The sequence below is a fragment of the Myotis davidii genome, unplaced genomic scaffold (genome assembly GCF_000327345.1).
Source record: "Myotis davidii unplaced genomic scaffold, ASM32734v1 scaffold104, whole genome shotgun sequence".
Classification (NCBI taxonomy): Eukaryota; Metazoa; Chordata; class Mammalia; order Chiroptera; family Vespertilionidae; genus Myotis; species Myotis davidii.
In genome coordinates this window covers 5,418,643-5,443,590 of record NW_006296625.1, presented here as the reverse complement: position 1 = coordinate 5,443,590, position 24,948 = coordinate 5,418,643, and the positions used below count along the sequence as shown (strand labels likewise).

The 24,948-nt window shown below is 37.2% G+C and overlaps 1 protein-coding gene across 1 annotated transcript in view; it reads left to right on the top strand.

Annotated features, from left to right (window-relative positions):
- PHIP (pleckstrin homology domain interacting protein) overlaps positions 1 to 24,948 on the top strand; it is a 167,658-nt gene that overhangs the window by 37,216 nt on the left and 105,494 nt on the right. The window contains exon 6 of the mRNA XM_006772207.2: positions 19,661 to 19,821. Within this exon, the coding sequence (XP_006772270.1) occupies positions 19,661 to 19,821 (161 nt within the window). The remainder of the gene's footprint in view (positions 1 to 19,660; positions 19,822 to 24,948) is intronic.

Sequence of the window (24,948 nt, the reverse complement as noted above, 5' to 3'; positions counted from 1 at the left end):
AGGATGTCCAACTGCAGCTTAGGTCTGCTCCCCACTGGCAAGTGAACATCCACCAAGGGCTCCCTGGCTGCCAGAGGGATGTCTGCCAGCTTAGGCCCAATTCCCCGGGGCGTGGGCCTAAGCCAGCAGGTGAACATCCCCTGAGGGGTCCCAGACTGCTAGAGGGCACAGGCTGGGCTGAACAACCCCACCCCCCCAAGTGCACAAACTTTTGTGCACCAGGCCTCTAGTCTTATTATAATGAACAACTATTTAAAAAAACAACACAAAGAATTGGGACACTAGAGCAATAGTTCTCAACCTTCCTAATGCCACAACCCTTTAATACAGTTCCTCATGTTGTGGTGACCCCCAACCATAAAATTATTTTTGTTGCTACTTCATAACTGTAATTTTGCTAGTTATGAATCGTAATGTAAATATCTGATATGCAGGATGTATTTTCATTGTTACAAGTCGAACATAATTAAAGCATAGTGATTAATCACAAAAACAATATGTAATTACATGTTTTCCGATGGTCTTAGGCGACCCCTGTGAAAGGGTCATTCGACCCCCAAAGGGGTCGCGACCCACAGGTTGAGAACCCCTGAGAGTATATTTATACTTAGAAAATAAAACTGGGGGTAGAATAGTTTTTATGAAATAAATGGAAATTAAAATATTATGGAAGCTTCCCCTATAGGGAAAAGTTTATTCTCTCTCTGAGAATTTCAGATTTATATATTAAAGGAAATATGTTATGTTGTTCTTTGAATACCTTGTCAGGCAACCCTGTGGTAGGCAAGTAAAGTGCAAGAGGGTTGATAGTAAATAACTTACCTATTAATATTTGCTATGTAAGTAATTACTGTGTGCCAGGCAGTACTCTAGTATTTTCCCTTTTAAAACCTTAAATGGTCTATAGAAGGAATGGTCTGTATTATTTTACAGAGAAAAAAATTGAGGCATGGAAAGTTTTGGCAACTTGACCAAAATTACACATTTAATGAGTCATGAAGACAGACTGACTCCATTATTCCTTATACTCAATAAGCTAAACTTTCAAATAGTAACCTTGGGCTACTCAAGAAAATTCGTATTAGTCATATATGGTCAGATCAGTAAGTATTGCTGACATGAATGTAGGGAATATAAGTATGACAAAAATATCTTGGGTTTTGTGTTACAACAGAGAAAGTCAACTGGTATATTCAGGTAATAATTACTAAGCAGGTAATTGTACCTTTATGAAAGATTTTATATTTTTTATGTTATATTATACAAAAATTATGTAATATTTTTCTTCTATTCATATCATCAGGAAAATGCTAGTTTTTTATATTAAAAAAATATACCTGTACTAGAATGTCAATTATACCTACTTTTTTATTTTTACATATATTTTTTGAAATCTAAGCAAAAGCTGGATTGTCTAACCCAGGGGTCCTCAAACTACGGCCTGCGGGCCACATGCAAATACAAATATTGTATTTATTCCTGTTTTGTTTTTTTACTTCAAAATAAGATATGTGCAGTGTGCATAGGAATTTGTTCAGTTTTTTTTTAAACTCTCCAAACAAAAGACTGGGGATGTGCCTGCAACCAAGGTACATGCCCTTGACCAGAATCGAGCCTGGGACTCTTCAGTCCCCAGGCCGATGCTCTATCCAGTGAGCCAAACCGGCCAGGGCCATAGTTTTTTTTTTAAACTATAGTTCAGTCCTCCAATGGTCTGAGGGACAGTGAACTGGACCCCTGTTTAAAAAGTTTGAGGACCCCTGGTCTAACCACTATGCTGTACACCTGAAACTAATACAAAATAATATTGAATGTAAACTGTAATTGGAAAATATAAAAGCAGAAAAGCTAGACTAATCAAACTGACTATTCTAGTCATGGTTTAGTGTCATGTCTTGTTAATTTATCTTGGTGACAGCCTTGAATATCTTTGCTAGAAAATTATGAATAGGATGGTATGGGAAGCAAAATTCATCAAGATTTTCACCTTAATAGTTAGCCTGCATGGTGATACAGTGTATCATTTCACGTTATCACAGAATATGGGTCAGAAAACATTTTTAAAATACAAACCTTTGTAGTACTGACTTATTCTTTTTTGGGGGGTTACTCTTTGCCATTTTCTGTCTGGCTATCTCTAAGATTTTCTTTGCTCTTTTTTTGGTCAATGTGGTGTTACCAAATATCAGTGGGGGAAAAAACACAAAACCTTAATATTTAGCTTTTCTTAAAATGTAGATTTAAATGTCTAAAATTCACATATTTTAATTTGGATATATTTGGGATATAGGTCGGTTTTTAAAATGCAGTTTTAATTTTGGAATAGGAAATCATTTATCAAAAAGTTTCACAGAGCCCAAAGCCAAGGATTAGGTTTTTTTGTTTATTTGTTTTTGACAACTTAGCATTTCTGTACAGACCTAATAAAACCTATGACTTGCAAAAAAAGGTGCACAGATTGTTCAAAGAGCTCCTGTGTACCTTGTATTCAGTTTACCCTAATGTTATAATCTGGTACAGTTCTCAAAACTACTAAACCAACATTGATACATTATTGTTAACTAAGCACCAGCCCTTATTCATATCTCAACAGATTTCCCACTAACTACATTTTCTTGTTCCAGGATTTTCAGTCCAGGATACCATACTGTACTTAGGGTTTATTCATTTTAACTTAAATTCTTGCTGTAAGCCAGATAGATGATCACTTAGGATCAGTGTAGTGGTAAATTGGATTTTCATTCTTAACTTTTTTCCAAACTATATGCGAACTATTGGACCTCTATTTGAATACCTCAAATTTGTCTCATACTTGAAAATGTCTAAAGAACTTTTGGCCCTCTGAAACTTATTATTCTAAGCCGAGGAGTCATTTTATTTTAGACTTTTTTATTCACTTTTTGTGTCTGTATGGTAAATTAGATCTGTATACTCTTTTCTAAGGTCTTTTACATCTGTTTTCCATTACTATATCCACAGCAACATTTCAAGCCTTGGTACTTAATGCCTGAGTTCTACATCATTCATTCACTTACCAAGTAAATGTTGAGTCCCTACCTTATATCTGGCAATGGGCTATGATCAATGAATTTTTTTAGAATTGCAGAATGAACAAGGAAATGGCCTCTGTTCTAGAATTTACGGGTTGTCCGATTCTTTGCTCCAGTCTTATTTCTGTATTGTACAACTTAGCTCTACCCGGATTTCTGAATCAGGGTTTCTTAACCCTACCAGATTGCTGTACCGATTTTTCAGTAATTTCCAAATCTGCCCCTATACCGCTGTACCTAATTTTCGGTACTTTGCCTAGACCTATTTTCTACAATGTCTCCAAGTTCCATCTTATTCTAACCACTTGTTTGCATGTAACTAACATTTTTCTATATCACGTTGGTTTTTTCTCTTTAATGCTCAGGAGCCCAGGTATAGGGGACAGTTAGGTTCAGGGCCTCAGGTCTGGTATGGTTAACCTTGATACTGCTTACATTTTGGGCCAGATAATTTGTTGTTCTGTGCATTGTATGGTGTTTATCAGAATCCCTGCCTGTACCCAATAAATTTTAATAGCAAACCACTTTACTCCATACTTCTCCCCCATGATTGTGACAACCAAAATGTCTCTAGACATTCCCAAATGTCACAAATAAAATTGATTCTAGTTGAAAACCACTCCTCTAAATGTTCTAAAAGGCACATATGCTCATATCCTGCCTCCTTTCTCCTGATGACTTTGAATAGGCTCAGCCCTATAATGTGGCTCACAAAACTAACTTTTTCCTACTTGTCCTAACTTGGACTCTGTCCTCTAGCTTTGTACAACTCTTCCGCAGCCCTTACAATCAGCCAGACTCTCTTTTATACCTTTGTCTCTGCACGCTCTGTTTTTCTCTGCAATGTCTTTTTTGTCTATTCATCTTTTAAAACTTAAATGTCACTAGATAGAATTAAGTGCCTATTGTTAGTTATCTCTGTATAGCTTTTATCACATAGTTGTAGCTATTTATTTATCTTTGACTTTCATAATATTACTAGAGGCCCGGTGCACAAAAATTTGTGCACTCGATGGGGAGGGGAGTCCCTCAGCCCAGCCTGTGCCCTCTCGCAGTCTGGGGCACCTCGGGAGATAATGACCTGCTGGCTTAGGCCTGCTCCCAGGTGGCAGAGGGCAGGCCCAATCCCTAGGTGCAGTTTTTTTCGCCCTGCTGTCACGCACAGAGCAGAGCCGATCAGGGGGATGAGGAGCTCCCCCCTGTCACTCACAGAGTAGGGCTGATAGGGGAATTGGGACACCGCCCCCTGTCACACACAAAGCACGGCAGGTCAGGGAGTTGGAGGGCCGCCCTCTATCACCCACAGAGCAGGACCTATCAGGGGGTTGGGGCACCGCCACTGTCACACTGAGGGCAGGGCCAATGGGGAGTTTATGGCTGTACCCCGTCACACACAGAGCAGGGCCCGTTGCGACTGGGAATCACTGGTCACTATGACACGCTGACCACCCGGGGGAAGACAATAAGTGCATAAGGATGTCGGACTGCAGCTAGGCCTTCTCCCCACTGGCAAGTGGAAATCCCCTGAGGGCTCCCGGCCTGCCAGAGTGATGTCTGACTGCCCGCTTAGGCCCAATCCCCCGTGGAGCGGGCCAAAGCCAGCAGGTGGTCATTCCTCGAGGGGTCCCAGACTGCGAGAGGGCACAGGCCGGGCTGAGGGACCCTCCCGAGTGCACACATTTTTGTGTACCGGGCCTCTAGTCCTGTATAATAAAAGCCCAGCGACCAGAACAACCGCTCTACCAGTCACTGTGACCACCTCTTGGTTCTTTTCCCCACCCCGGCTGGCAGGCTTCTATCACCGGATGGCGAACGGGGAACCGGGCTGGGTGGTGATGGTGGGCAGTGCTGGCAAGCGGTGGAAAGGCCCACCTCTTGGTCCCTCCCCCGGCCCACAGGCTCTAAATGCCGGATGGCGAATGGGGAACTGGGGTGGGTTGCGGGGGATGCAGCAGCTCCAGGCCACACCCCACTGGTTGCCCCCCACACACAAGCCGACCTGCGGCAGTGGTGGGGCCAGCTAGCAGGCAGGAACAGCCAGCCTCTCGGTCCCTCCCCCCAGCCCTTAGACTCCCATCACCCTATGGCAAACTAGGAACCTGGGTGTGGCAAGAGGCGCGGCTGGCTGCAGGGGCAGCCAGGGAAGATGGCCCTGGTGACAAGCTAGGCCTAGGGACCCTACCCGCGCACGATTTGTGTGCTGGTCCTCTAGTTAGTAAATATTAAATAGACAGTAGGTAATCCACGTAATTGATGAACTGGGGTGAAACAAGGAAAGTTCAGCAGTGGTGGGGTAAAAAAAAAAAAAAGTAGGTGGTTGAAAGAAGAGAGATAATTATCCAAGGGTAGCTTTGAGGTAAGGAAAAAAAAATCTAGAAACTTATTTAGAAAATGAAGGTGTATTAGTGAACTAAAGTATCAATTGATTACACTTGGAATATTAGAACCTATGCTTGTACAATTTAAGAAGCAACTTTTGAGCTTATCTCAGTGCTTTCTTGTTGGTATTTAAATACATTATTATTTTTAAAATTTTAATTATTAATTTAGTTTTTTCAGAGGGAGGGGGAGAGAGAGAGAGATTTTGTTCTTCCACTTATTCATGCATTCATTGGTTGATCTTGTATGTGCCCTCTGGGGTTTGAGTCTGCAGCCTTGGTGTATGGGCATGATGCTTTAACAACAGAGCTATCTGGCCAGGGTTTGTCTTGTCTTGTTTTATTTTACTGACTTGTTTATAAATCCACTTTGTACCTACTAGTCTGTAATGCAAATTGTAAATATTTACCAAACTTAATGGAGGTAGTAGCTAATACTCAGTTATTTCCCTGGCTATTTTGTCTCTGATCTTATGTATTTATATAGCATCTTTTTGCCTTCTCTGAAATTCTTTATGCATTAGTCTTATACCAGCCGTGTCTATTTATAGGCATACCTCGGCGATATATCGCCACAGTAAAGTGGCTGTTGCTATAAAGCCAGTCATAATCTTTTTGCTGGAAGAAGGTCTGTCCAATTTGTAAATAATTGCAATATCTGAATCACAGTAAAACAAACCACAATAAAATGAGGTATGCCTGTATTGATTAATGTATAGGAGCATTTTGTCTCAGAATCTGAACTCTAGAAACAATAAGACTTGATATGTTCTTTCAAGTTTATATCTTGCCACATAAATACTTAAATTTGAGAGGAAATAGTTCTTTGAGAAAGCTTTAGAATCTTGGCAAACATTAAATTTTTCCTAAAATGAAATTTTGTTTTTGGGAACCTTGATTTCTTTTGCAAAATCAGTTTTGGTTTTAGTTACATCCCTTCTGGTCTATTCTTATTGCAGTCAAGAGATTAAACTGCAATTACTTCAAAACTATTTTATAATATCACTAGTGGCCCAATGCACAAAATTTGTGCAAGGGGCTAGGCCAGCCATGGGCAAACTACGGCCCGTGGGCCGGATTCGGCCCGTTTGAAATGAATAAAACTAAAAAAAAAAAAGACCGTACTCTTTTATGTAATGATGTTTACTTTGAATTTATATTAGTTCACACAAACACTCCATCCATGCTTTTGTTCTGGCCCTCCGGTCCAGTTTCCGAATCCATTGTGGCCCTTGAGTCAAAAAGTTTGCCTACCCCTGGGCTAGGCCCTCGCAGCCCCGGCTTCTTCCGGAAGGTTGTCCGGACGTTAGTTCTGCTGTTAAGTGTAATGAGCATATTAGCTTTTTAGGTTTAGCTTTATAGGATGGCCACTTCTTTCTTCCTAAAAGCCTTCAACTTATTTTCCTTGGGAAATAGTCCAAAATTTTTGACCATGCATACTCTGTAGTATGCCCTCTATCTTCTTAGTCTCTTTTATTTATTGATTTTAGAGAAAGAGATGGACAGACAGACATCAGTTTGTTGTTCTACTTATTTCTGCATTCATTGCTTGATTTTTTTATGTGCACTGACTGGGGATTGCACATGCAACTTGGCATATCCGGATGATGCTGTGACCAGCTGAGAATCCTAGCCCTCTGTCCTCTGGATGCTCACCATACTACACAACTTCCTTAGGTTGTTTGAATACTATCTTCTTTCCAGCCTCAGAGCATTGCACATGTTCTTTTCTCGACCTATAATATGCTTCCATCTTTTACTGTACATTTTCCAGTCAAAAAGAGCTGAACTTTTTCAGTTTAAATGTCAGTGTTTCAGAGAAATCTACTCTGACTCTCAGATAAAATCTCCCCTCCCCCCAGTTTATTACTGTACTATATTTTTCAAAATTTCCTGATATCTTTTGTTTGATGACACTTGATATTGAATATTGTAAGTCCTTGTTTCATGTCCGTCTTCCCTCCTAGACTGCAGTCTCTCAAGAGGTAAGTGCATTGTCTTTTGTTTTTCTCTATTATTTCCCTTAGCCCATACTTGGCCAAAATAGGTGCTCCATAAGATGTTTGTTGACTGAAAATTGAATGATTAAAATATTTTAAATATCCCTGGCCAGTGTGGCTCAGTTGGTTGAGTGTCGTCCCATGCACTGAAAGGTTGCCAGTTGGACTCGCTATCAGAGCACATGCCCAGGTTGCTGGTTCAGTCCCTGGTTTGGGTGCATATAGGAGGCAACTGGTCATTGTATCTCTCTCACATCATTCTCTTCTTCTCTGTTCCTTTTCCTCTCTCTCTGAAATTACTAAAAACTTACTTAAAGATATATTTGGCATAAAACTATAACTTTTATTTTTATTTATTTAGTACTAGAGGCCCAATGCACGAATTCATGCGCCAGTGGGGTCCCTCAGTCTAGCCTGCAGGATCAGGCCAAAACTGGCTCTCCAACATCCCCCAAGGGGTCCCAGATTTTGAGAGGTTGCAGGCCAGGCTGAGGGACCCCACCATTGCACAATCAGGGCCAGGGAGGGACGTAGGCTTTTATTATATAGGATTTTTATTCATTTCAGAGAGGAAGGGAGAGGGAGAGAGATTGATAAGCTGCCTTCTGCACACCCTCTACTGGGGATTGAGCCTGCAACCCGGGCATGTAACCTGACCAGAAATCAAACTCAGACTTCCAGATTCATAGGTTGACGCTCAACCACTGAGCCATGCCGGCCAGGCAAACTATAGCTTTTAAAAATAAATGTTTTTTAAAGAACTATAAAATACATAAGATATTTAAAACTTAAAATATTGTATTATTTTCTGTCTGAAGCAGCATCAGACTAGTTTCCAGGGAAGAAAAGAGGAGGCAGAATAATATAAACCAAGTAATTATACAGCCCTAGTAGTTGTAACGTCTGTTTTGTTTTTAGTGCTTATTATGTACTTGGTTCATTATATTTTTTATTTAACTTTGAGAATCATTATTGCTTTCTATATTTTATTTCAGTTAGCATTTATGTTCTTTTTTTCAGACAAACATGGTATCTTTGAAACAAGAGGTATAGCTAAACATCAAAATTGACTGTGTAAAGATTGGGAGGATAGCTACTGTGCATAATAATTATGTTAGTTACAGTAGTAAAATGAGAGCTCTCAGGGGCATAGTGTTGCCCAGGTGATTATTTATTTCCCTTTACTCTTCCATTTTCTTTTGCCTTCCTCCTTTTTATTCTTGACCAAAAAGTTGATTACAGAATTATCAGGATTATCCTTTTAATGTTGCAACCTCCTCCTACTTTAACTAAACTTGGGACTTTTGTTTATTATAGTTATAAGTTTTTGCCTTGTTCCTGTGTTGGTCATTTGTTAGCTATTGGTGTAGGATGATACAGAGATCAGATGGTGCTGTAGAAATAAACCAATCTGCGTTGAATTATTTCCCAGATTATCTCTGGCTAGTACTGTCAGAAAAATTATTGTGGCAAGCTTATCAGTTGGCTCTGTAGTGAATTAAATGTTAAAAGTTTCTCCTTATATGATTTCTTTCCAAGTTAATTTGAATGTAAACTATCTTTGATGTGTTAGAAACAAAACTTAGAAATAAAATTGTTAGCCCTTTATAATTTACTAGAGGCCTGGTGCATGAATTCGTGCATGGGTGGGGTCCTGCCAGCCCACCCCGATCGGGGGCAGGGCTGTCTGGGGGAAGTGGCCGCAGGCAGTTGGCTGGCCAGCCCAGCCCCCTGGTCGAACTCCCAGTCAAGGGGACAATTTGTATATTAGCCTTTTATTTATATAGGATGCTAAACCAGATGTGAATTGTTTTTTTTTTTTATTAGTTAAGGTATTATGTGTCCTTAATTATTAAGGTATTACAAATGTGTCCTCAGCCCCCCCATTAACCCCCAACCTCCCCCCGCACACACACTCATGCTCCCATCCCCCTGTTGTCCAGATGTGAATTGTTTATAGCATATCATTCAATCCATTGTCAAATAGGCAGTGGTTATTCTCTGTGGTATAGTACATATTCAGTTAGTTTAATATACTTAATTTTTACAGTTTCCTTTTTATGGTTAAATAAACTTAAATTCCTTACATCTTTATCTGTGGGCCTATTTTCTCAGTTTTTAAATATAAGTTAATCTCTTTAGACAATTTAGATTTTTTCATATTGCTCTTATGAGTTCCATGCAGTAAGTTGAGCTATACTTTAATTTAAAAATTAAGCAGAATGAATATATGCTCAATGGAGAAAACTTGGAAAAAAAGAGCAGTTCAAATATCAGTCAGTCTCGCTGATTATCTGTTATTAGTACTTTGGTATGTTTCCTTTCAGTCTTTTTTCCTAATAGTTTTCTTCTTAGGCAGCTTAGTAGGAGTGTGCTCTTTGGAATCAGACTGTTTGAATTCAAACTTGGCCTTCATCTCTGGGAAAGTTACATTTTGTTCTTCAGTTTTCTTATTGGAGACTAGAGGCCCAGTGCATGAAATTCATATTCTGTAGCCCTTTTTCTTCCCACACTGTGTATCGTATTTTGACGTTTATCCACATTGTTAATTGCTATAGATAAGCCTTTTTCTGCCATCAGATTCTTGAGGTCTTTTACTAAGAGACTCTTTCTAGCTCTAAGTCCTGGTGACTTTTCTCTTCATCATAGCCATTTGACTTTTGGTTTTATCATAACTTCTCTTTTAGTGAATTATGTAGCAATTTTTTGACCCCCACAGTCATATCTCCTTTTCATTAGAATATTTTTTGTGGTTCTTTCTTTTTTTTTAAAAAAAAAATACATATATTTTATTGATTTTTTTTACAGAGAGGAAGGGATAGGGATAGAGAGTTGGACACATCGATGAGAGAAACATCCATCAGCTGCCTCCTGCATATCCCCTACCAGAATTGAACATGGGACCCTTCAGTCCACAGGCCGATGCTCTATCCACTGAGCCAAACCGGTTAGGGCTGTGATTCTTAAAATGAATAAAATTATATGCCTTATCAAATACTTTATACCACACAGTATACTTGATAGGAATTCTGGAATCACTAATACTGTGTATATATATATATATATATATAGAGAGAGAGAGAGAGAGAGAGAAAGAAAAATCAACTTATTTAGTTAGAAATTGCCCTCTTAGTTCCTGGTCATGGATGTAGCATTATTTTGTGGGTTAAACTATAGTACATCCATTATATGTATGGGTTCTGAATCCATGAATTTAACCGACCATGGATCAAAAATATTTGAGAAAAAATGTTGCATGTTGCTGATGTATACTGTGTAGTTAAGCTAATGATGGTTGTATCTATACTGAACATGTACTGAACATGAACAGACCTTTTTTATTGTTTACTAAGCAATACAACTATTTACATAACATTTACACTGTATTAGATATTATAAGTAATATAGAGGCAACTTAAAACATACGGGATGGTATGTGTAGGTTATATGCAAATACTATACTACTTTATATAAGGGACTTGAGTATCCATAAGGGGTGTTCTGGAAGCAATAGCCCATCTAAAGTGTAGATCAGTTTGAAATTTTTTTTATGTGGTCTTGCTTTATAAAAGTTTTACTAAAATTTTTTTATGTAGTTTACTAAAGTTTAGTTTTATAGGTTCCCAAACTCTTGTTTTATAGTTGAGTTTAGCCATTGTATTAATCTTACATTTAGAAAACATTTATTAACACAGACCATAGAGATGAAAAAGAAATCTAGGTACTGACTATTCAGAATTTATCTTTTGTACTGTAATTTAGGAATTGTTTATGTGGTTATTGATTATAAGTTATAGCTACTTTTGCATTTTATTTTCAGAAATTTTGGGAGCTTTTTAGGTCTTTAAGTAGAATCACAAAATAAAATAAGTCAAAATATAGTACAAAAATGAATTTAATAAAATTTAATCAAATTACTCTTTGGTAAAATACTCTGGTGTTATTTCTGACCTGAGTATCCCTTTTTCTGTATCAGAAAAGAGCCTACATGTACTGAAATACCTTCTGAGTTACATATCTTCTCTGCCTCCTATTTAATTCTGGTAATCAGAAAAGAGCCCACGTTGTACTAAAATACCTTCTGACTTACATATTTTATCATCTCTGCCTCCTATTTAATTCTGGTACTGGCACAAAAATTGGTTTTCAGGTTTTGGGATCTGACAGCCACATGCTGCTGCTTGTAGTCACTATACTTACTCCAGGGCTTTGATTTCATGAGCTCATAGAATAGGCACTAGTTCTGGGACCCTTCAGTTCTGATAAGGGGGAACAGCTTTCCTACACTGTAGTAGACATTGTACAGCATATCATATTGTTAACGGTTAAAAAATTTTTTTAAAGCCTCTGCATTTTTGTTAACTAATACTAATTTAATTTTTTTCAACTCATCTTTTTAAGCAATGGTTGATTTTGATCTTAGATAAATTATTGCAGTCACACCAGGTGTCCCTGTCCATTTTACAAAGTGCTTAGCAGAAGAAGAAAATTTAGAAGGGCTGGGGGTTATGGTATTTCTGCTTTATGTTTGTTCTTACTTGTAGAGATTTTATTATTTATTTTTCTAATGTCCTAAAAAATGTAGTTACTGTGGTATTGCAGATGCTCTTTTCTGGCAGCTACCCATTTACCACCCATGAAACTTAGTTCAAATGGCACAGATTTGTATAGTGAGAAAAACTATGGTAACTTTATGTTTATCTTTTTCTAAAATCCTCTGCATTGAAAACTTGGTCTCAACTATAAGAAGAAAGTATCATGTTCCTGGATAGAAAGGTGTCAATTGTTTATAAGTGAATGAAATTAAAGTTATATTTTCAACACATTAATTTTTTTTGCAGTCATTTTTATTGTTAAAAGTATTACAGATGTCTCCTCTTTCCGCCATTGACCCCTCCCAGCCCCCACCTAGGCCTTCACCATGGTTTATACACATATACAACAAATTGAAGTTTTAAAACTTTTTAGTGATCCTCAAATTAGACAATAATCAAGACTAAGACATTTCAAAATGGACACATAATAAAGTAAAATAGCCAGATCAATATTAAAACATTATTATGTATAAAATTAAAATTTTGGTACTGGCATATAAATAGACATATTATCAGTGACCTGACACAGAAATACGTATATAAGACAATCAAAATTTAACAGAAGGATTAATAAATGAAAAGGCTGGGATAAATGTTTGATCATTTGGGGGAGAAAAACCTTCCCTCCAAATCTTCACTCACTTCAAATTATATACTGAAGCTCCAGCTATATTAAGGAAATTTAAGTTAAAATAAATTTAAGCCAACATAAATTAAAAAATGTGAAAGTGGTTATTTATTGTACTGTTGGCTGGTAGGACTTTTCATATTAATACAGCAGAAGAAATTACAAACAAAAGGAAAAATATTGACAGAATTGACTATGTAAAAATTTTGAAATCGTGAGATGTCAAGAAACAGCATAATATTGAGAGCAAAGTATATTATGGAAAGTGTTCCTAGAAATGTAACTGGAGAAATTAAAGTTGAGGAACTTGTTTCTAGTCAATTATAATGTCAAATTTCAACACAAGTATGTTGAACTTAATGCCTTATTGTTATTTCATTTAGGAATATAGCATAGCTGTTAAAATGCTATTTATGAAGGAAACCTTTGCAGAATTCTAAAAGTAGATTGCTTTAGGTGGTAAAATTACGGATTTTCCTTTTTTGTTTTTATTTTCTACATGGAGTATGCATTAGTATTATGATTAGAGGAATAAATCAATTCTTGAAAAATCTGTGTTTGAATTAGGAAAACGTGACTTGGGGAGCAATTTGATTTATCATCCTAGCACTTGAGAAGTAATCCTATGTATACAGGCAGTCCTCGGGTTACGTCGGACTTGACACATCGTTTTGTGGTTACGTTGCCATCTCCCATTTATAGTGTTTATAAAAAAAAAAAAGTTCCATCATTTTGACATATGTACATATGTGCTTTATGATTTTATTATTTATTAACCACAAGTAAAGGCCAGGAGTTATCTTTCTTTCAAATTTTTTTTACTGTTTCACTTCATTACTGCTGTATATGTTCTTCATGTGAGTGACGTAGGTGCTTATGTAGGTGGGTTCCGACTTACAGTGAAAATCACGTTATGTCATGCTGTAGGAACATCTCCAATGTAACCCGAGGACCTACTGTACTAATAAAAGGGTAATATGCTAATTAGACCAGATATCCATCTGGACATCCTTCTGGACAAAGCCACTGTAGCAGGGGCTAAGGCCGAGGTAGTTATGGGCGATCAGGCTGGTATGGGGGTCAGTTGGGGGCGACCAGGTCAGCAGGGGAGGGCAGTTAGGGGTGATCAGGCAAGCAGATAGGTGAGTGGTGAAGAGCCAGCGGTCCCGGATTGCCAGAGTGATGTCCAAAATTGGAGAGGGTGCAGGCCAGGCTGAGGGACCCCGCCCTTCCTGTGCACGAATTTCATGCACCGGGCCTCTAGTACAAAATAAAAGGTTAATATGCAAATTGACCAAATGGCAGAACATCCAATCACTATGATGTCCACTGACCACCAGGGGGCAGAAACTCAATTCAGGAGCTGCCGCCTGGTGGTCAATGCACTCCCACAGGGGGAGCACCGCTCAGTCAGAAGCTGGCCTCATGGTTGGCAAGCGCAGCAGTGGTGGTGGCAGTGCTAAGGATGTCTGACTGCCAGCTCAGGCCCGCTCTCCCTATGGGTTCCCGGATTGCAAAAGGTGGGAGAGCGGGCCTGAGCTGGCAGTCAGACATCCGCCAAAGGTTCCCGGATTACAAGAGGGTGCAGGCTGGGCTGAGAAACCCTACCCCCACCCTCTGAGTGCATGAATTTCATGCACCGGGCCTGTAGTAGATAAGAAAAACCACTGTTTAGATATGTGTACACAGTTGTATCTAACATGAAGAAATCATGGGCCTTTTGTTTATTTCTAGTAATTCTGTAGACTTTTTCACATAGACTTGAGTTCAAAGATAGTTATGAATGGTTTGCTATAAATTACACTTGTTATTTTGCTCTTTTTCTGTTTTCAAACTTTAAAGAGATTGATATTTCAGATGGATAGCTGTGATTTCTGGAATGTTTATTTCATTTACTGGTCTATTTACTTGGAAAATGAGTAAATATGTTTACTTCTTTTTCCCTTCAAATTAAATCCAGTTAGCAGGGCATTTGAAATGAAGGAGTATTTATAAATATTTTCCATCTGGAACCTGTACGATAAAGAAATCCTCCATTTTTGTTTTATTCCTAAACCTACTTGTTTTACTAACATGTAACTTTTTCATTAAATTCACCAAATATATATTGATCATCTACTAAGTGCCAGTTACCACTGTTCTTAAGCTAATCAAAGAGCAAAACAGACAGAAATCTTGTCCACATAGAGCTTATTATAGTGTAGTGGGGAATATAGGAAATAATTAGTGAACATAATAAGCATATTAATTTAAAGCATCAGGTGATAAGTGATGGACAAAGAACCGTAATAAAGCTACATAAAGAGGGATTAGGAGTTACGGATGGTGGTGGTAGGGAATCGGTTGCAGTTTTCATTGGGCTGATTAGGTTAGGTCTTGTTGACAGACACATAAAGAAAGACTTTAAGTGGCAGGTCAAGGAATTAGACATACGTGGTGGCGAGTATCCTAGTCAGATGGAATAACCAGTGCAAACATACTAAATTAGGAGCATACCTGATGTGTTGGAAGAATGGGGAAGATTGGAGCGGCTAAAGCAGAGCAAATAAGGGGTAGGGGGAGTAGTAGGTGAGGTCAAAGAGGTGATGGGATACAAGATTATGCAGGGCCTTGGTAGGCTGGTGTATAAGGAATTTGGTGTTATTCTGAATGAAATGAAGAGTGGTATACTTTTGAGCAGAGAAGTAAGTGTTACAAGGCAACCAGTTCTATATAACTATATATAACTATATAACTATATGACTATATAACTATATATACAACTATATAACTACAGTCTTCCTAGAGTAGGTGACATTTTAACTGGCCCTGGATATGAAAGAATTTTCCAAGTAAAGATAGAGATTTGCTTTGGCAGGCTTAATTTGAGAATATTTGTCATCACTGTACCTATGAAAATAAATGTGCTTTTTAAAACGAAGCTATATATGCTGCTTGATTTAAGGTTAAACTATTTCAATGTCATAGAACGAACTTATTTCTTTGTGACCTCTTATATCTGTAATCATGCTCATTTAGAAAATTTATGTTCTAGTCTAATAAAATTTAAGGAGTTCCTATAATCCAAGAGACATTTCTTTCCTCTTTTACTCAAATCCAATTAGTCTACTAACAGTTTCTTTAGAAAGTGAATAGTTGCCATTTGCCTTTCTGCTATAAAACTATAAATTAAATTGAACCATCTTGGGTATCATATTAACTAAAATTCATTTATATGCATTTTTATTTTAAAGTCTTACACTCAGTTGTAAGAAATATATATATGACAGAATTTCTGTCTTTAAGGTACTTTCGATCTGGTAAGGGAAACACATGCAAATTTTATAGTAAAATAAAATGTGAATTTACTAAGTAGGAGTCCTATAACTTTGTTCTCTCTACTTTTGTAGAAATTATCTATTCAATCTGGTCAGACCTTCAGATTTAGCCCCCTCAAATTGAACTTTAACTATTGAATCATATTTGTATTTCTTTTTCTAACTCACTGTATCAAGTTTGAATTACCAACTTATTACCTGAAAATTCTATATACTGGACTCTCTGTAGATCATATCTTTCATTTGCACCAGTTTGTAATTTGGTTGAGAGCAAGATTGTGGCTAGTACCTTCTTCTCTCTTAGGATACAATCATATGTAGATAGTCAGTAGTTAATTGGTAGTGAAGCATAACAGGCTAGTGTGGAATATAATTTTAACTATAAATATATTGCACTTAATGTTATGTTTCTGGAAAGTTTTACTTGAGAAGTTGACTGTAAAGTAACTTTTTGAGAGGATAATCTTTTTTTTCAGTTGACTCTCAATGAAAATGAACTTCAGGTAAAGATTTAGTAAAAACTGTTTAAGAGAGCAGTAATATTTTTTTCTCTTTAGCTGAGGGAAGTATTTTTGCTTAGAAAATACTTTACCAACTCTGATTTTCCAAATGATCTTTACAAAATACTCAGTTAAAAAAATTCCAATACACAATCAAGTGCTTGATCATCATTAAAATAATAGTTTTGATATTATAATTACCATCAACAATCCTTTTTTATATGTGAACAATGTTAAATATTTTAATAAAATTTGACATTTTTAGAATTTTATTAAATTTTGGAGGGAATTAAACTGTTTTTGTAACACTGTCAGTGTTTGTGATATGTCATCACATTTTCTTTTTTTTTTATATATATATTTTTATTGATTTCAGAGTGGAAGGGAATGGGAGAGAGAGATAGAAACATCAATGATGAGAGAGATTCATCAATTGGCTGCCTCCTGCACGCCCCCCCACTGGGGATCAAGCCCGCAACCTGGGCATATGCCCTCGACCGGAATCAAACCCAGGACCTTTTAGCCCACAGGCTGATGCTCCATCCACTGGGCCAAACCAGTTTGGGCTCATCACTTATTATCTTACAGAAATGTCATTGATTCTTAGTTTTTCTCAAATGTCATTGAGAGGGATGTCTGACTGCCTGTTTAGGATAAGATTATTTGCATTATTGTTTGGCAAGACAGTTGATGTCTGTGCTTTTATGTGATGCCTGTTCTAAATCACTTTGGAGCCAAAGTACTGGAGGATGTCTTTTACCAGGCCATTTCTGTGCATAAGGAAAGATGTGTCGTCAGGCCTTATTAGAAACTTATTGAATCACTGTATAACCAACTTAAGCCTAAATATACTAATTCATAGTTGTTAAAGTTTATCTTAGATATTCATAGATGTTGAAATAGATTATTGTGTAGAACTTATATGTTAACAGCAGGAGATATAATCCTAAGATTGGGGCAGTTGGGAATGACCAGGCTGGCGGTGAGGGGGGGCAGAAATGGGAGACCAGGCCAGCAGAGAGGGCAGTAAGGGGCAACCAGGCTGGCAGATGGTGGTAGTTAGGGGTGGCCAGGCTGACAGCAAGGGCAGTGAGGGACGACCAGGCTGGAAAGGGGGAGCAGTAAGAGCAACCAGGCCTGTGGTTGGGGCAATGAGGCGTGACCGGGCCAGCAGGTTAAGCCTAAATATACTAATTCATAGTTGTTAAAGTTTATCTTAGATATTCATAGATGTTGAAATAGATTATTGTGTAGAACTTATATGTTAACAGCAGGAGATATAATCCTAAGATATAAAAAGCTAGGGGCCGTCACGACCAAAACAACTGGACAGATGACCGAACAGCAGGCTGCATGGGGCGACAAGGCCGGCAGGAGGTTAGTGAGGGACGACCAAACAACTGAACAGCAGGCTGCGTGGGGCGACCAGGCCGGCAGGGGAGACATTTGGGGGGGACCAGGCTAGCAGGGTGGAATTTGGGGGCAACCAGGCTGGCGGGGGGGCAGTGAGGGGCGATCAGGCTGGCAGGCAGGTGAGCGGTTAGGAGCCGTCAGTCTAGGATTTTGAGAGGGATGTCTGACTGCCTGTTTAGGTCCAATCCCTGGCATCGGGCCTAAACCGGCAGTCGAACATCCCCCGAGGGCTCCCAGATTGGAGAGGGGCAGGCTGGGCTGGGGGACCCCCCCCACACACACACACAAATTTCATGCACCGGGCCTCTAGTCTATCTTATATAATAAAAGCCTAACATGCTAACTGTCCAACCGTTCGTTTGACTGTTTGACCAGTCTCTATGACATGCACTGACCACCAGGGGGCCAATGCTGCAACTAGTAAGTTAGCTTGCTGCTGGGGTCCAGCGCTGGGGTCCGGCCTGTGGGATTGGGCGAGTCAGGCCGGACACGCCCTGGAGCTCTCCTATGGTCCCTTCCTGGTTCCAATTGTGCACCAGTGGAGTCCTTCAGCCTGGCCTGCGCCCTCTCACAATCCAGGATCCCTCAGGGGATGTGCGCAGGCCAGACCGAGGGACCTCACTGGTGCACGAATGCGTGTACCAGGCCTCTAGTTAGAATATAAAATGATTGATACAGTAAAAGAGCATAAGGATAATGTAATTATTTCTTGAAATATTATTGTAAAATATTCTTTAAATCTCGCCAGTCCCCAAGATTTTTTTTTTTGCTTTCAAATACACAAATACTTAAAATATACAAACATTTATTGTATGTGGATAAAAAAATACTGGTATTCTGTACGCTCTAATTGAGATATTTATGTCTCATCAATAATTGCTAGGCTCTAAATCTAGTTTAAATAGCATTTTTTACATATACTTAATTATTTGGGACTAAATTCAAGTGAGAAACTATAGTACTTACTATCCATTTAGTCTAGTGCTTACTAGATGGCACTTACAGTTAGAAATAAAGCTTTATATTAAAAATATGTAGGTAAATAATGTGCCTGCTGATCAGTCAGCATATGTTTATTAACGTATTCTTTGTTCATAATTATCAGTATAGAAGATAAGTACAATCATAATTTAGTTGGAAGAGAACATTTTGTGCTGCAGTGAAGTAAATTTCAGTTATATTTGAAAGATAGTTAAAATGGATTAGTTGAAAAAAGAGCAAATAGGTTTTAGAGAAGGAATCACTCATACAGTTGTTTGTCAAGATCACCATTTTAATTTTAATAAATAATGCAGTGAATTATTCTTCTGTCTTCATTTGTAAAGTTTTTAAAAGCATCACTTGGCGTGTCAGGATTAGTGTGGTTAGGAATTGCTGGATGATAAAATCTAAAAATTACTGGATCCAGTTAACTGCTTTTGTAAGAAAACCTATCTCATAGAGACCTTTAAAGAAATAATATCATATAAAATGAGACTAAAACTGAATAAAGAAGCCTGAATTTAAATTCTAGCTTCATATTTGTGACTTTAGACATGCCATTTAAATGAATTTGATACTTTGTAAAATGAGGATAAAAGTGCCTAACTTAATGAATTTCAGGTGACATAATATGTTTTTATTATGACTGTTTTAGAGACTTTTAACTAGGAGCCATATACATTAGAAAGCACTGTTATTATCAACATATGAGAAATTAGAATATGTGAATTCTTAAAAGGTAATAATTTAAAAAAGTAATTTCTGATTTATAAATATTTTCCTCCTTTTTCTTGGTAGCGGATACTTTGTTTTCAAGGAGGCTGAATGGGAAATACAGGCTTGAGCGACTTGTTCCAACTGCAGTATATCAGCACATGAAAATGCATAAACGAATTCTTGGACATTTGTCGTCTGTGTACTGTGTAACTTTTGATAGAACTGGCAGACGGATATTTACTGTAAGTAATTTTAAAAATATCTTAATTCATATGTAAAATTGAAGAAACATTTCATATAGTTGAACCTCAGATAAAACCTTTATTTTTCCTTTTAATAAAAAACTGGAAATTTGGGTAATTTAGCTTATTCACAGAAGATTTTACTTAAGACTAGACTTTATCCAAGTTTGGAAAATTCCTAAAAGACATGTTATATCACAGTCACAGCTATATTAAAGTCCCGCATCATGGATAAGTGTAATTCCCAGCATTATTTCAAATATATAGTTTGAAATTTTGGAAAACGTCAAATAATAACTTCAATTTTAAACCCAAGGCATTTCCAAAGTATGTTAAGCGTATTAGAGGAGACTATTAAGTATGTTTTTTTATATTACTTGTAGAAAACAGCTAGTGTATGGGAAATTTCCCTTTAAAATTGTGGTAGAAAAAATTCTGAGCATTATTTAACATGCTTTGTTTATTACCTTTTCTCCTTAACACCTCACTCTTTAACGTGTATGATGTTGTATTCAAAGAGGCTCTTTGGGTTCATTTTTTATTCTTTTAACTTGTTGAATGGAGAAAAGCACTAGTTTTCAGTTTTAGGTGAGAAAATTATTTTGGGGGGAATTTCAATTTATTTTTGGACATCTTAACTATTAACATCTACTAAAGGTAATACTTTTCATACTAACAATACTTATACTTACAATTAAATTACTCACAAAGTTCTTAATTTCTTTTGAAATAAGAAAACAGCAAATGGAAGTTAAAATGGAAATTCCTATCTCTGTCTTTGAAGCAAGCAGCTGTGAATTTTACACAGTTGGGACAGTTATAGATTTCCTCTTTTAAGTAAACATGCTTATAAACTGAGATTTATTTATATCTACTTCTCCTGTACTTGTATATCCAGTCATCAGTAAACCAGTAGGATGTGAGAGAGATTTTTATACATACCTTTTCCCTAATTCTAATTCTTTCCAGGTAGTTGTAGGTCATTTTCTATCTTAATATTCCCCCCTGTTACCTTTTTTTTTTTTAATTTCTGTTGTTCTCTAGGAAGCAGCATAAAAGTGAAAATTTTTAAATTTTCTAACCAAGGTTATTTTCACTGTGAAGAATAGGTGTATCTGTTTGCTAAAGTTTCTGACATCTGCAACAATAATTACATACAGCTTTTTCAAATTTATTATACTAATATTTAAATTGTTTTCAAAACAAAATGAATAATTTATTTCTAACATTTAAAAGAGTTCTTTCAAAAATAGTAGTCTGTAATAATGAGAAAAAAAGCATTACATTGTGTTTGTGCTTCATTTTGGTGATTAAAAAGTTATGCCATTACATTGAGATTAAAAAAATACGTAATTTCTTAGTCTTTGTGTGTAAAGTACCTTGTGGGAATTCTTTTTTAAAGATTTGAATTAGGTCAATAATCTAGAAATTATTTTAGGGAAATGGAGTGCAATAATAATACTTTTAATCTCATAAGTTTAGTTAGAGCGGTAGGTACAGAGTTGAAAGACTCCCCCACTCAATCAGTGGTTAGAAAACTACTGTGAGTAAAGTCTAACTTACCACCTGTTTTTGGAAATAAAATTTTATTCAATTATAGACATGCTTGCTTGTTTATGTATTATCTATGGTTGCTTTTGCAACAGCACAGTTAAGTAGTTATGACTATAAAGCCTAAGATAATTACTATCTGGCTCTGTATAGAAAAAAAATTGCAGCTCCTATTCTAAATGTGTAATTCCTACTTTTAAGATCTTTTGATTTGGGGAACAGGAACGATATGTGAAGAAGAAACTGTTTTCAGTTATTTTCCTTTGTTGAAGATATAAAGCAGTGGTCCTCAAACTTTTTAAACAGGGGGCCAGTTCACTGTCCCTTAGACCATTGGAGGGCTGGACTATAGTTTTAAAAAAAACTATGAACAAATTCCTATGCACACTGCACATATCTTATTTTGAATTAAAAAAACAAAACAGGAACAAATAACAATATTTGTATTTGCATGTGGCCCGCGGGCTGTAGTTTGAGGACCCCTGATATAAATGAAGGGAGAAAATTATCACTATTATTTTATATGGTCTCAACAAGAGTCTAAAAATGTTGATGTTTTACATATGTGATACAATTTGTTAACACATTGTTTGCGGGTAGTTTTTATCACGCTAACAGGTGGCGCGGGCCATTTTTGCTAATTTTTTGTGCAAATGGCAACATTCAGTAAAATTACGATAACTTTAGCTTTACATATTTTTTTCAATGAAACTTTTTGTGATTTACTATAAAATGTATACTGAATTATTTTTCTTAGAATTGCACTGAATGCGTGGCGAGGCAGAGAATTGTGTGAAGGGATGACTCTACGCAGTTGAATAGGTTACTGTTATACCTGGAAGTACATACATAATTCACCATTCTATGTGTTAGAGACCCAAATTTTGTACTTTGGAATTCGTATATCTGCATGTTAGCATCCCTTTAGAGCAATAAAAAAGTATAAAAATAAACGTATTTATATGTTACCCGCATTCTGCTGGTCTATAAAAAACGTGTTAATACGTGTTCCGCGCTCTACTACCAGTCAATGTAAAACGTATAAATATGTTTCCCGCATGTGTTAATGTGTTAATTGTGCCCAAATCTGTCTCATTTGTAATTTTTTATTGGTGATTTGCAGTTACAGATTCCAAAATGTTTCCTTGTGAATAGAAATGCAAAAATATGAGAGTCTGTTATTTAAAATTTTCTTGTATTCTTATGATTAACCCCTCATTTGGCAGGTAGGGTAAATATGTGTTCACTGTTCATAACTATAAAGTGGGGTGGCTGCTGGGTGTGTGTTTCCTCATTCCACTGAGAACACACTAGCCACTGACTAATGCTTTGAAAAGTGATAGTATAAGGCTTTCGGATAGTAGAGCATGACTGATAGTAGATCATAGTATTCTCTCAGGAATAAGCCATTCGCTCAAAATACTGTCTTTCATTCCAGTGAAGGGTCACACTTGTTATTTATTGGAATAGCAATTCAATAGTAGACTAACCAGTATTTCCTATTACCAGCTTATGTGTCTTAAGATTTTGTACATTTTGTACATTTACTACAAAGGTTTTTGTGCAGATGTATTTGAAAGCTTTTTCCAAAGGACTAATTCTCTTGAGTTTTTTCTGAGTAGGAACAGCTAGAGGCAGTTTAGATAGCAGTGTGGTTAAGAGCCTCAGCTTGGCATTAAGGGACTAACTACTCTTAGTTCAACTCATAACTTTACCACTTCCTTGCAGTTTAGTTTAGCATGGACAGATGATCTCACCCCTCTAATCACTAGTGTCTCATCTCAAAAAAAGTGGGAGGGGAAATAAGTAATAGGAGTTCTGTGGGATTACATGAAATAATGTATATAATTAGTATAGAACAAGATGTACAGTAAACAGTCATTAAGTTTTACCTGCTGGTCTTAATTTCATAGATAGATTTTAAATAACTTTTATTTTTTTATCCATATAAGAATCTTATTTATAAACTGGAGCCCTTGGGGGATGTCCGACTGCCGCTGCGCTCGCCAGCTGTGAGCCCGGCTTCTGGCTGAGCAATGCTCCCCCTGTGGGAGCGCACTGACCACCAGGGGGCAGTTTCTGAGTTGAATGTCTGCCCCTTGGTGGTCAGTGCATGTCATAGCAGCTGGTATGTCGCCATTTAGTCAATTTGCATATTAGCCTTTTATTATATAGGATGCTATACAAGATTTAAACTGAAATCATTGTAATTGATAAGTGGAATTCTGTATTAGGAAGTTTTGCCATTATTTTATACCAAAATATTTAATAATGTTTCCCAGTAAAAAATGAGAAGAACCCAGGGAGGGAGCTAGAATAATTACCAAGTAGTACTTGATCTCTAATTCTCTCTCTTAGTTTTTAAATTATTTTTACTTGGTTTCAGAATCATTGCCTTAAACAATATTTACCTAAGAAAAGTAGAATTAACAAATTCTCTCAGGTGTAAGCCATTCACTCAAAATACAAAAGTACGTTGAAGACCATATAAAAAGATCATCCGCCCTCCCCTTCCCTTTTAGAAACAAAATGTATCTCTCTTTTCAAAATAAGGAAAAAGAGCATAAAATATTTCCATAAAGGCAATAAGTTATAATAAGGAATATGAAATTATGCATTTTTTATTGTCTAAAGTTTTACATATGTCTCCCTTTTCCCAAATTGACCCTACCCACCACTCCTCCCTATTCCCCCCACCCCCCCCAAGGTTATGCATTCTTTTAACACACTTCAGTCTTTAGGAGCCAGACACTGTTCTGAAACACTTAGGATATAGCAGTGAAAGTCATAGTATCTTCTAGAGAGTTCACAGATTTTCAACAGAAAATATTGATACAATGTGAAAAGACAGAGACTGCTCAAGATACAGAGGAGATAGGTAACTAATCCAGTTTATAGTAGAGACTAGAGGCCCTATGCATGAAATTCACACAAGACTAGGCATTCCTTCCCCCAGCTTCCAGCACCAGCATCCCTCTGGCACCCGGGACCCAGGCTTTCCTTGCAGCCCAGCTTCGTCTGGAAGGTCATCCAGAAGGACGTCTGGTTAATTAGCATATTACACTTTCATTATTATAGATGGTAAGAGAAACTTACTAGAGAAGGGACACTTCAACTGAGTTGAGCTAGACATTGCAGACTTGGGAAAGACATTTATAAGCTTTGGGAGAATATAATGTGCAATTGTGAATTATTGGATATGGCAAAGAATAAATATGGGTCATCGTCAAACAAGAGCTAGAGATAGTGGTGAGGGACAAAATCCTCAACATCCTTTGGGCATATGAAAGATTGGGTTTCTTGCCTGAAGGCAATGGAGAGAAAATGACAAATTTAGACAAAAGAATGAGTAGAAATTCTTTTAATGACACCCTGGGCATTAAAGAGGATGGATTGAGAAGAGGCACAATTCCGGAGAACCAAGATGGCGGCATAGGTTAACGCCGGAGTTTGCTGCCTCGAACAACCACTTCAAAAGTGAAACTAAAAGATGAAACGGACATCACCCAGAACCACAGGAATCCTGGCTGAGTGGAAGTCCTACAACTAGGAGGAAAGAGAAATGCATACCGACAC